Source organism: Carassius carassius, chromosome 18 (assembly GCF_963082965.1).
Source record: "Carassius carassius chromosome 18, fCarCar2.1, whole genome shotgun sequence".
Lineage (NCBI taxonomy): Eukaryota > Metazoa > Chordata > Actinopteri > Cypriniformes > Cyprinidae > Carassius > Carassius carassius.
The window spans coordinates 19,048,146-19,061,669 of record NC_081772.1 but is presented as its reverse complement, the minus strand read 5'-3'; the positions used below and the strand labels follow the sequence as shown (position 1 = coordinate 19,061,669).

The window sequence follows — 13,524 nt, the reverse complement described above, 5'->3', positions numbered from 1 at the left end:
CTAATCTGACATTTTTTGCCTCATCATCCCAGGTTACTGAGGATGTCTTCCACCTACTCTCTGGTTATTATCACTTCCAGTGTCGTGGCCAGGTCAGCGTGAAGGGCAAAGGTCAAATGCTCACCTACTTTCTGGAGGGCCAAACCGCGCAAGCTGGGCAGCACATGCGACCCAAGAGCCCCAAGCGTGTGTCAAGCCCCTGCATCCGGACCAAACTGGGATCAGCGCCTGCTGTCAGCAGCTACGGGGTGAAAAGTCACACCATAGGGCATGTTAGCACCCCAAACAACAGCATTATGTACCTGCCCTCTGTTTCCGTCGACATGGAGATGGAGGTGTGATCGCCAAGAAGACTGGTTTTATGGTGGTCAATCGATGCATTAGTACATCATAGGCAGGGAGGGAAAGGAGCACAAGGTAGGAAGTAAGATGAAAAACTGAGGAGAGAAACATTCAAACGTGCCAAACCGAGAAAGGCCCTCTCCCCTTCATGCAAGTACATAATAAGCATGTATGTCTTTCCGTGTGCGTATGCGTGTATTTTAATGAGTCTTCCCCGACCAACAGGATATCAGGGTCTCCTCAACGGGAGCATGCGATCTACTGCAAAAGGCAGCTTCACACCAGCCGAGGAGACACATACTCAGTGTGTGTGTAAGAGTGTGTGTCTGTGTGCATGTGTTATCTTGCATCTGAAAATGTCAAGAGATGCCACGGCGATTAATATTTTGAACATGTGAGTGGCGAGGACCAAACATTTTGTTTATAACAGCGCTGTATTTTGTACGAGACTGAGTCAGGGCAGTTTCTGAGACGACAGAACACGTGTCCGGTTTTTCCCACAAAGACAAAGGAAAAGATGGTTCCTCATATTGAGATTTGCTTTGAAGAAATTGTTTACATGAAGAACACGTCACGGGTTTACAGATGATAGCAAAGTTATTCCCAGCTCTTCAGTTTTCAGGCACTCGTCTGTGGTTGCAGAGAGAAAGAGAGAAAGATGTAGAAATTCTAAACAACCGTAGTGAATCAGAGACTGCAATGATTTACTAGTGAATGCTAACACTATCCTGTTTTGTAATCATTTACAGAAAGTCGGTCGGGTCTGTGACGTGGGTAAATGTTTAACTTTGCGTGGGTTGAATCAGCACAGTTTTCCTGTATGTGATGTTTGTATGCACTTGGTGCTTGGACAAAACATCTGTATGCACTTGCTGCTGCCCTTTGCTCTCTGGGAAATCCTTTCCAGGAATAACATGACAACCGTTCCCATTGTGTTTAATAAGCGCAAAGGACATGAAATATCGATACAATCGAGAAGTCAGCACAATCGAGGCTGTCACTGATAATACTATTCACAAAAAGCAACCAAATTGGCTTCCAGTGTGTGATCAAATTGCTTAATATACATTTATTCCACATATATTTTGTCTGAGGTTTTTCTAAGTGGCACTTCGCTTTCAGATTCTCCTATCAACAGTAGCATCTCTCACTGTGCTTGCGGAATGATCTTCACCAGCGGTTGAAAATGCATGATATTTTAGTGCTGGATGTGTCATGTGCTGTCTAGATCTTAGGTTAAACATCTGGATTTTAGTGCATCTGTTTCAGAGCATGCAAACATCTCAAATTGCTCTCAGTTGGGAAAGCCTCACGAGCCTCATTTCAGATTTCAGAATGATCTTTTGATTTTCTTTATGTACTATTACTGCACGTATCTTTGATAGATTTCCCATGATGCCTAGCTAATGAAGTTTGGCTTCAAGCATGCCATTCTGCATGTCCCTCTCAGCATGCTGTAATTCTGTCACGTCGCTCTATTTGATAACTGATTTGTGTCTATAATGCATGCCTAATGCAAAAAGAAAACCAAGTGTTGAAGATATGTTGCGAGGCATGCTTTAGTAGCACAGCATGAGCCCAGAATAAAGGCCTCGATGAACCGAAACATCTTTTTTTTCATCCTTTGGCATATCTGCTTACCTGGTCCATGTGTGGTGCTGTGGGGAAAGCTTTCTGGGAGTTTTGTAGCATTGGCGCCTTGTCAAGCTCTTGAAGTGACTGCCCTTTTATCCAGGGTCTGTTAGAGAAAGTGTATCTTTTGGAAAATCTGCCAAAACATACGGTTACCAACATATCAAACGGTGTTCTTTTATAGTGCAACTCTGCGACATTGTGTGCATTCGGTTCCATTTTGAACTTTACTCTAATATGGACTGATTGAACCACATGGGGCTCAATACTGACTCGCAAATGGACTATTCCTTTTTTATTTTTCAACGTTTAATTAAGCTATGTTTTCAGGAATGATCTCTCTGATTATATATATTTTTTCGCTGCATTAGGCTTCATTTAACATATACGGAATTTCACATATTTATTAACGTAAAGTAAGGAGCTGTTCATTCGAGTTTCATCTATGTACATTTTTGGTATTTATTTAATGAATATGAATGCCAAATGCCAAAATGCTTATTGTATCACTGAATATTTCAGATTTTATGATCCAACAAATGTAGCCAAACAGCTAAATGGATTTATTTGATATGGCTTAATATAATCTATTTTGACTACAGTGGCCTAACTTACTGCTGTTATGAACATGAATAATATATTAACTAATAATGCATAAAGTGTGCACAGTAAAATCATAGAATAGATTTTCATGTTGATTAGATATTTTCATATTTGATACGGGTCAAAATTATTGTATGTATTAAATATATTGTAGAGTAAACGAAAAGAGTATTTTAATGATGATTTGTAATATCTGTGCTCTTTTTGGGGTTCCAATGTATTTATTGCGATGGTTCTATGTGAATGTAAATTTCGTATTGAGATCTTTTATACTTGTGTTTGCACTGTTCAGGAATAAAATAACAATAAGAGACGACGTGGGGCTTCTGCGTGCTGTTTGCAATGGTTGTGCAGTCATAGACGTGGCCTTGACATTGAATAAGGAGACGTCAATCTATGAACTGATTGTGAGAGTGAATGACCTGAGAGTTATGACATTGTTTAACTGGAAAAAAAAAACAACTGGGGGAAACAAGGAAGATTCAAATATTTTTTTCATTTTATTTTCTTTTTCTTCTCTTTTGTTTCTGTTATTTATTTGATTTGATTGAAAACCACAAAATAAAAGAAATAAAAAAAAATTTCATTTAATGTTTCATTTAATTTTTTTGAGATGGAAAACCAGTTTCTTATCCCACAAATGTCCAGGTTTTCATGCCTGGGTATTTGCATTAGATTAATGTGTGAAAATAAAACTGCAGTGCTTCAGAACATTGAGGCTTTAGGAACTGCCGTAGATCCGGCCTATTGTCCCACTTCTCTTTTCTGCATATTTCCACGGTTTTCAGACCGGGATCTGTGTTTTTTCATATACAGGATGTGCCCGTTCCTAAGCATTTTAGAGAACAAGGGAAAACAAATAAGTTTTATCAGGCTGGCATGTGTAAGTAGCAAATATACAGGATGTGACACATTTGCTGGACACAACTTGCAAATGTTATTTATGAGAGAGAAACTTAGATACTGTATACACAATCACATCAGGGTGTCAGGATGGATGAACCTTTCAGCATGACCCACGCTCGTAACTTTAGTCAATGGTTATCATATCCTGGTCAATAAGGTCAAACCTCACTCTTAAACTTTACATAGTGTCAGCTTGACATTACCCTGCATCTTGTGGTATAAACCATACTACCCTACCCAACAACAGAGGAAAAATAAGTAAATAGACGCCATATGACTGCAAAATGAATTTCACCTCAAAATGAAATTTGTGTATTTATTTACTCAACCTATTGTCCTAAACCTGCACTTTCTGTGGAATACAAAAGAAGTCTCTTAGATTTCCAAGTTCCTGCAGTACTCCGACTCCCTGCCACAAGGAAAAGTGCGAACACCTGTTTAGAACCTGAAAAGGCACTGAGCACTTTTCTGCATCAAAGACCGTTTTTATAAATCAGAACATTGATGCAGGATTTGAATGTAAGTTCGCTTCCACAGCTTAAAGTTCACCCAAGAATGAAAATTCTGTCATCATATACTCAGCCTCCTCTTGTTCCAAACCTGTGTGAGTTTCGTTCTTCCACTCAGCACAAAAGAAGATATTTTGAAGAATGTTGGCAACCAAACAGTTGCACGTAGCCATTGACTTCCATAATATTTTTATTCACACTATAGAAGTGCAACTGTCTGGTTGCCAACATTCTTGAAAATATCTTCTTTTGTGTTCAGTGGAAGGAAGAAACTCATACAGGTTTGGAACTAAATGATGGCATAATTTTCAATTTTGGGTGAAGTATCGCTTATTTATATATAGTATAGTAGTATATAAGTACTAATCATGTCTTCTCTAACTCAAAAAACTGGTGCATGTGACCCTACCCTACAGCACATGTCCCCACTTACCGCATGAGGGTGAGAAAATTATGACAGAATTTGTGTGTGTGTGTGTGTGTGTGTGTGTGTGAACTATCCCTGCTGAATTACCTGTGCCACTATACGCAATGGAATAATCAGCCCTGCCTATTGAACCTATTGTGAGTTAACAAGGAGCTTTGCTTATGGAAAATCTCCAGTTTGTCCTGTAGCTTACATACTGTAGAAGTGTCAGATCAGGCCTGGGCTTGCTTTTCCATTTCTTAACCAAGCCCATTCCTTTCCTCATCTCTCAAAATGATAATCTCTGCCCTCCAGCACAGTGCTCAGTATTCAGCGCTCACAATGACTTTCGTACGAAGATGCTCTCGCTCACTTCCATTTTTCCTCCCATCAACGGCCCTGCCAGAACATGTTTTTCCTCCTTTTTAACCGTCGGTCCCCTCTTAATGGAAACTGTAAACGATTCCTGCTAAATGAAGATGTGTTCGTACTCCGTGTACATGCTGATGAGTAAGGCGTAGGAGTGTTTATTACCTGCGGGGAGGAAATGACTCATGACTTTTTTTATGGCTGACATACCAAGATAAACAGCAGCGCTAACAGGTCATCAGCTTGCACACTTCAAACCCATCTGCTGTTGGGATCACAATGATGAGGCTTCTTGATTGGATAAGATGGCCTCAGATCAGCGTGGGGCTAATGATCAATTTCCACTTTGAGTTAGCACACACACAGCTTTCAGGCATTCAGTACAAGGTTATTCAGTATGGACAGCATATCTGAGAGGATGCCCAAGACTGGATTTGTTATGGTTTGCGTGCACTGATGAAAGTGTATATTATGATTTTACACAATCCATGGCTCTATTTTAAGATCATAAAACACACACAACTAAAACTGTCAAGTACTGATTGTGGTAATTAGAGTTCATATTAATCTCTGCTGAAATGCTGAACAGGTTCTTTGCATAATAAATGAGTTTCATATGAGATTTAAAGTTCTAGTTTTAAACATTTAAAATGGGGATTTTGGCCCATCTTGACTTCTGGACTGAAACCAACAATTAATCTTAAACTTAATTAAATTGATACACATTGAATTGCAGTAAACAATATTTTTACTGTTATTTATGTTTGGTTTAAACTCTTCAACCATGCTGCAAAAGTTACTGATAAAGTTACTAGCATTTCAACCTCCCAAAGCTGACTAAATTTTGCAACCCTGTTTCCAATTCTAACCAAGTTTTTGTATTATAAATGTTTTTATTTAATATTTAGTGTATTTATATTAATAATATTATTTTATTATTATTATTATTATTATTTAACAAAAGAAGATAAATCAGGGTTTTGGACAAATTGTTGCAAATCTTAGTAACAGAGAACCTTGACTTACATTCTAGCAAGGTTCTCTCAAAGTTATTAATAACCATTCATCCAGTAACATGAACAGAAAGTTTATTCAAGGTTATCTGGACGTTTGTCAAGGTTACCACTTTTTTCAAAATGTTCAAAGAATTTTTATATTAAAAGTAATAATAAAAGTAACATTCCCATGTTTGCAAATAATGAAACTGAATGTTCCTTTACCCCCCCCCCCTCCCCTCACAGGCCATTTGTTAAAAAAGGCATTTTACTCCTTTTGTGAAATGTGCCACACTTTCCAGATTGCCCTAAAAATACAATGAAGGCTTTCGGCGGTGTCTCCATGTTAGAATGTGCAATCTGTATCATCAATCACACTCTCAAACAATGAAATTAAGTTGGATGGATTAACAAGCTCAAACTCGGCAACATGAAAGACACCAAAATAGCAGCAGTACAGACTCCACCATTCATTTCAGAATACGATGAGTTCTGCACAGCAGGTCGCAGTGTAATGGGCTCTTGGCAGATCATCAATCCACTTTACTACCACCAACAAAAAGCATGACTTATAATTACATTTAAGCATTAGCTATAAGACTTTTAGTTGTAAGATTTTACTGATGCAGGTAATCAGAAATAATCAGAGAACTATGTGGCATGAGAGGTCATTGTCATCAAAATGGAATGTTTTATGGGGATCACAGCAGTAAATATGAAGAAATTGCATTCTTTATACTGTAGTAAGAGCTTGCTAGCAGGAGGGAAGTATTTTATGGTGACTCTTTATCACTATTTCAAAAATTAGTTTGTTGAGTCCTTTTATGCCTTTAAACAAATAAAGCAATGGATTATGGCTGTAAAAAGTTTGAAACATAAAGGAATAAAAGGATAAAGGATGAAATGGAATCTACACTTGCAAATTTTCATAAACAGATTTCTGAAGAAAAAAAAAGAAAAAAAGAAGTGTCGTTCATCAAAGGTTTCATGTTTGTTTAATGAATATTTTGGCTATTTTAAAAATTTCACTGTTATTGAGATTAATTCTTTTTCTTTCTATTTTTGAAGCTCTGGTTTGCCAACTTTTTCTTATTGTTATCAGTAATGCCATGTTTTACTATACTTAAATCCTTTCCACAGAAATCTACGGATGTTCTCAAAAAAAAAAAAAAAAGTTAGGCCTACTAGAAGTTAGTAAGATTCTTTTTTCTGAAAGAAATACTTTCATTCAGCAAGGATGCCTTGAATTCAGAATTGCAGTAAACACATTTATGCTGTTACAAAAAAAAAATATATTTTTTTTTTTCAAATAATGTTTTGAAATTTCTATAAATTATACATTTAATTCTATAAATTACCCTGAAAAAAAGTACCACAGTTTCCACAAAGAAGCAGCACAACTGGTTTCAACATTGATAATAAGAAATGTTTCTGGATCATGAGACACTAAAAACTGGAATAATGACTGCTGCAAATTCAGCTTTGCCATCACAGGAATAAATTATATAATGTATAATTTAAATTAAAATAATAATAATAATAATAATTCTTACCAACCTTAAACTGTATATCTGCAGATTATGTTCGGCCTGCAACATGAAACTTGCATCCCACAGGAGTGGCTCGGCTCGGACGTGTCAACATCATTGTATTGTACTGCAGGTTACTTAAACTCTGTCAGGTTTGATGAGTGATCTGTAACAGACAGTAAAGGAGTCAAAAGTTAAGCTAGCATTATGACATCTGCCAAAAATCTGTCCATCTCTGCTGTTAAAAGTGAAGACGCAATCACATTTGTTGACTACGAGAAATGTGGGATTGTCCAGCTTGACATGACATAAACGCACTCCCACAAATAAGAGAGAGTGTGTGTGTGTGAGAGAGAGTGTATGTATATAAATGAGTGTTAGATATGCCTGGACTTTACCGTTGGCCAAATAAACACCTCTCGTCGGGCCATTTCCATGCTGGCTGGAGAGACGAGCCAGAGGAAGCCACAGACAATGGAGGCCAGCGCATGAGAGCACATACGAGAACGTTTTCCCACACACACTTACACACACACACAAAATCATTTTGACAATTTGACTTCTATGCATTATTTACACACGACCACAAAAATAAACTACATCCAAACCAATAATGGAGCCAAACTGCCGTTGACTTACAGACCACAACGATTTCCTGAAGTATTAACCACCAAGAAAGAAAGAAAATTCTTCGGGTCCAGTGAGGTAAGAGTCATCCTATATGTGTGTGTACATCTCAGGAATAAAGGCTTGCATGAGAATTGATGGAAATGCATGCTGTGACAGGAGTTCTGGCACCAGAGCAGCTGCTTCTTTAAACAACAAACATGTGTGGTCACACCCACAATCATCTGTGATATTTCTGATCCAAAGTCAAGCAGTCATAACCAGCAAACTCTTGAAGGGCAGTGTGGGTGAAAGGTGGCATGTGTGTGATGGACTGTGTGTGTGTGTGTGTGTGTGTGTGTGTGTGTGTGTGCACGTGAGCTTGTAGATGTATATGTCACCACTTTCATCTTACATTTCAGTTCGGATGGTATGCAACTCAGAGGTGTCTGACTAAACTGTGTGTTGCACAGACAACTGGAAGGATTTCAGATGAACTAATCACTAATCCTTAGCCATGCCTGACCCCAAAGAACCTTCCACAATCATGCTTTTTTAAGGAACAGGAATGAGAAAAATGTTTTCACTCACATTACCTTAACCTCTCCGGTAGATTGAACATGGAATATTATGTATAGAACAGAAAGAGATGCAGTTTTTTATGTCATACATAGTCAGGTGAAATATAATTTTTAACACTAAATCAGCAATACAATTATACTAATTATTTATACCATGTAAATCAATGGCTGCTGGCAACTGTTTGGTTACCTATATTCTTCAAGATATCTTCTTTTGTGTCCAGCAGAAGAAAAAAACTCATACTGTAGGTTTGGAGCAACAAAAATGTTGAGCAAATGATGACAGAATTTTCAATTTTGAGTGATCTAGTCCTTTAAGCAAATGAGTTTTTATTCTCACATTTACTTTTGTCAAGACTATTGATAGGTTTAGTGTTTAGTGTAAGTGGTGTGTTATTTTAAAACACGACAGAGCAAACTTACATACTAAACATAACAATAACATAATAAAATGTTATAAGATTCACTTTCATCTGTTCTGGATAAAACTAAACATGGGTTTAGCACTATGGACATTCCCTTTGAAAGTGTCTGAGAGTACATTTAGCAGAAATATCACCACTGGCATGTTTTTGCAATGAGCCTTGGTTGGACAAATAAGTAAATTTCATCTCAGGGGAAGTTTTGCTGATGCAGGACCCCTGAAATTATGCAATTTTGTGACCACAGAACGTTTTAGGCCAATCATATGAGCCATAAATTGCACAGGACTAATAACTCTACAGCTGCACAATGTCATGTGTACACTGATAGGCTGATATTCCCACAAGAACACGCAGAATCCCAATATATATATGTGAAATAATAACAATATATACTGCATGTGTGTAAGTTGGAATACATTGCTCATTTTAAATGACCGACAATGGAAAAATATGCTTTTTTTGGGTAAAGATGTGTAATTACAACATCTACCAGCAGGGTCTAATCTGTCGTTCTAACGAGCTACACCTTCACCCCTTGATCACAAAAGAGAGAATTCTAGCCTTTACATTGCCAAAAACTAAAGACTAATGGTAAAATGTTACATAGACTTCCATTCATACATATGTGAAAGCAGGAGACTGGAAACACACACAAACAAAAAATTAACAATATTTCACTGCGTGACAAAAACTCTGCTGCAAGTTTACAGCATTGCATGAAGCATTAAAAAAAAAAAAAAAATATATATATATATATATATATATATATATATATATATATATATATATATATACAGTTCTGCTGTCTAATATATTTGATGAATAAAAGGTTAAAAAGAACTGCATTTATTCGAAATAAAAAACAATTTCTAATAATATATTTTCTTTACTATCACTTTTTATCAATTTAACACATCCTTGCTGATAAAAGTATTGATTTTATTAAAAAAAAAGAAAGAATAAAAAATTACTCACCCCAAATTACTGACCAGTAGTGTATATTGTTATTACAAAATATTTATATTTTAAAAACATAGCTTCTTTTTTTTTCTTTTTTTTTTTTTTTATTCATCAAAGTATCCTAAAAAAGTATCACATGTTCTGAAAAAATATTAAGCAGCAGAACTGTTTCCAACTTTGATAATGAATCATCATATTAGAATGATTTCTAAAGGATCATGTCATAATGATCCTAAAAATTCGGCTTTGCATCACAGAAATAAATGATAATTTAAAGTATAATAAATTTAAAAACAATTATTTTAAATTGTAATAATATATCACAATATTACATTTTTTTGTATTTTTGATCAAATAAATGCAGGCTTGATGAGCAGAAGAAACTTCTTTCAAAAACATTAAAAATAGTAATGTTTCCAAACTTTTGGTCTGTACTGTATATATATATATATATATATATATATATATATTTTTTTTTTTTTATTATTATTCGTAGAGTGACTTCATATCATGTCCATTCTAGTATCTGAAGAAAAATTGCATGTTTAAAATCTAGTGTAACCATGGCTTAAATGCAAATGCAACTCCATTTTTTGTTTTTGATCCACACTTCTGTTATTTAATCAGAAAGTCTCTTGTGTAAGTCTGTATGTTTTTTGCCTTTGCTCTTTTTAGTTAAACATAAGTGCTTTTGCAATGCACGTCCTGCAGTTTATGTTAGTTCTGCTGGTGTCAATGTGGGTGTTGTTTCTCCCTCTTTCAAAGTGGGTCTGGCCCTGACCCTATATGACACTGTTTTGGTGACTTTTATTTTTTGTTCAGTCTCTTTGATGTCAGAGTTAAGAACAAATCAAGCTCCTGAGATCCCTGAGACAACATTTCCAAATGTCTCTCCTTAACAACGGATTTACTTGATGAAGATTTTCATGGAAAATCTCATTTAAGAGTCTGAGGATATTTTGTCAGTACTCGCACTCCCACAAGGCTTAACTCACTTCCACATTCCTTTATTCAGAATAACAAGGTTATTTGAGTATGTTGTTAATAAAGGTGGGCTTGCTGGGGGTGGAGTGGGGGTACTCCATGCAGATGGTTATTTAAGGACAACGGCCTGATGTTTTCATGAAATTATTGCCTCAAGAGGGTTACATTTTTTAAACTAAATGTCTGACTGGTTTGTTTTGTCTTATTTAAGCTAAAAAACACAAACATAGAAGCCCAACTGTGGATGGAAACATGGACATGTCTTCTGCCGGACAATAAAACGAACACCTGTCATACTACAGCAGAAACACCACTTGCCATTTAGTGACATGCACAAGTGCACTCTTGTTTAAGTAACACGCACTGTAAACATACTGTAACCCCAGCTCTTTCCTGCGGCTGGAAATGTATTTTCTTTAAGATTTAGGGAAGTCAGTAAACAAAAAACAAATGTATAGGACGTTAACTTGTGGAAATGTGTGTATAAAAAAAAGGAAATATTTATTTTAACTCATATGGAAGCCCTAAGGCCTCACATTGAAATTTGATCAACAAATTTATATTAACCTCGACATTACAAAATTAGTTTTCTTAAGATTTTAAATATAACTTTTTTTTTTTTTTGGTCTGGTTTTATATATATATACACATTAGCGAACAGTACTAAAGTAAATTTAAAAAGTATCATCGTTATCAGAGTGTTTTCTTTGGAAAACTTTACTTCACTACATTCCAAAGCATAATGTCATACTTTTATAGCTGCACTTCATTTCATAAATAAAAGTTGTTGTTTGTTTTACTAATACTTAAGAACATTAAAAATGTAGTACTTTCTTGTACTCAAGTAAATACAGAGTAAAAATTCTTCACTACTGTCCACCTCTGTGTGTGTATATGTATATATATATATATATATATATATATATATATTTATATATATGAATGAATGTGTCTTGAGCATCAAATCAGCCTATTAGAATGATTTCTGAAGGACCACGTGACCCTGAAGACTGGAATAATGATGCTGAAAATTCATTTTTATTTATTTATATTATTATTTATGTATATCTGTTTTGTTTAAATGGCTTAATAATAACTGTAGGCCTAGAGAAAATAGAAAGAAAAAAAATAACACACATAATAATATCCTTCATAGTCTGACAACATTTACACGTTCAGGCTATTAATCCTAAACGAATTATTGGCATTAATGTCTGAGGTTTTTGTTAGAGGAGTAGAGTTCTGTTACCGGTATGACGCGCGAGCTTCCATACGCGCGTGAACGGACAACTATCACGTGACACGCAGAGAAACTCCACGCGCTAAAAAAGAAGAAAAACATAAATAAAAATGATGCAACTCCGTAAGACAATTGCATGGATTGTGTGAGCTCACAAAACTCCCATCAGAGACATTTGAGGGCCCCGCGGATGACCCATTATTCAAGCGCCCTTCCCCAGCTGAGTGTTACTTCCTGCAGCTCATTCATAAACTCCGTGGCAAAATCACGACAAAAGGCCTCGCGACGCGCGTCGAGGAAAGGAGAGGAGCATACGTGTCTCTGGTCATGTCTTCTTTCCGCGCGGCTATTATTATCTCAAGGAAAGGGGCAATGACAATAGCGGTAGTCTTGCCCTTTCCAAAACGGGGTCCCGTCGTGACTTGAGTGAGGTCACGTACCACAGTGCGAGTGCACGCGGTGCCACAGAGATGTAGGGACGCGCGCTCTATCACCTCATTACGGGCGCCGATTAAACGCGTCAAATGAGTGCCAGACCGAAGGAACGGGACGCAACAATTTGGTATCACAAGCTGATTGTATAAGAGTTTTCAGGATGGGAAGTTAATGAACGGGGAGCTTTGTTCGCCCTGTCCTAAAATAATTCGCAAATTGCATTAGGCTACTCAATTGTTCAGCTTCAGTAAACGCACACCATGAACCTGAATAAAGTGTTCCTAAATCTATCAAAAACCGAATGGAAAATTAGTTTTGGAAAGGGCTAAAAATAGGCCTACGTTCACTTGTTGTTGTAGTGAATTGAATGACACACGGTCCAGCACGAGGTTGGGGAATTATAGGCTGTTCAGAAAAATTCACATTCATTATTAGGCTACTTTACTGCCTGTTTATCTCAGTAAGTCCATACGTTACGTATTATCTAAGTGCATTTGCATTAACGTTTAAGGAATTTCGTCAAAAATATAATATTTAATATACTTTTTAAATAAATAAAAAAATGCTAAATCTTTTTTTAATTATAACCAATTGTTTTCAAATGTCATGGATTTCTAACGAGAAGCACATGCTGAAGTAGTCTACAAATGGTTATTGAACACAGAATGTCCTCATTAATAAATATCTAGGCCTATATTTTCAAACAAATAATTGCAAATCCGTTTCAAAGTAATTACTAGGCCTATGTAATCTGCAAATACCGAATTGCTGGATTGAATCTATTAGGAAGACACCTTGTTATTGTTATTTCCGATATGATTCTTTGGGGTAGTGAGCATACGTTTTCACTATTATACACATTGTGTTCCTACTCAAACAGTGACGCATTTTACGCGCTGTGTTCAAGGAAACACCTCGGACAAGATCTCCACCAGCCAATGCGAGCAGAGGGGGGATCATTTAAGAAATCACTGATATTACCAATGCGTCAAACATGAGCGT

At 36.4% G+C, this 13,524-nt stretch overlaps 1 protein-coding gene across 1 annotated transcript in view; it reads left to right on the top strand.

Annotated features, from left to right (window-relative positions):
- adcy1a (adenylate cyclase 1a) overlaps positions 1-2,893 on the top strand; it is a 57,717-nt gene extending 54,824 nt beyond the window's left edge. Inside the window, exon 20 of the mRNA XM_059498925.1 lies at positions 33-2,893. Within this exon, the coding sequence (XP_059354908.1) occupies positions 33-341 (309 nt within the window). The 3' untranslated portion in view covers positions 342-2,893. The remainder of the gene's footprint in view (positions 1-32) is intronic.
- Positions 2,894-13,524: the final 10,631 nt, after the last annotated feature.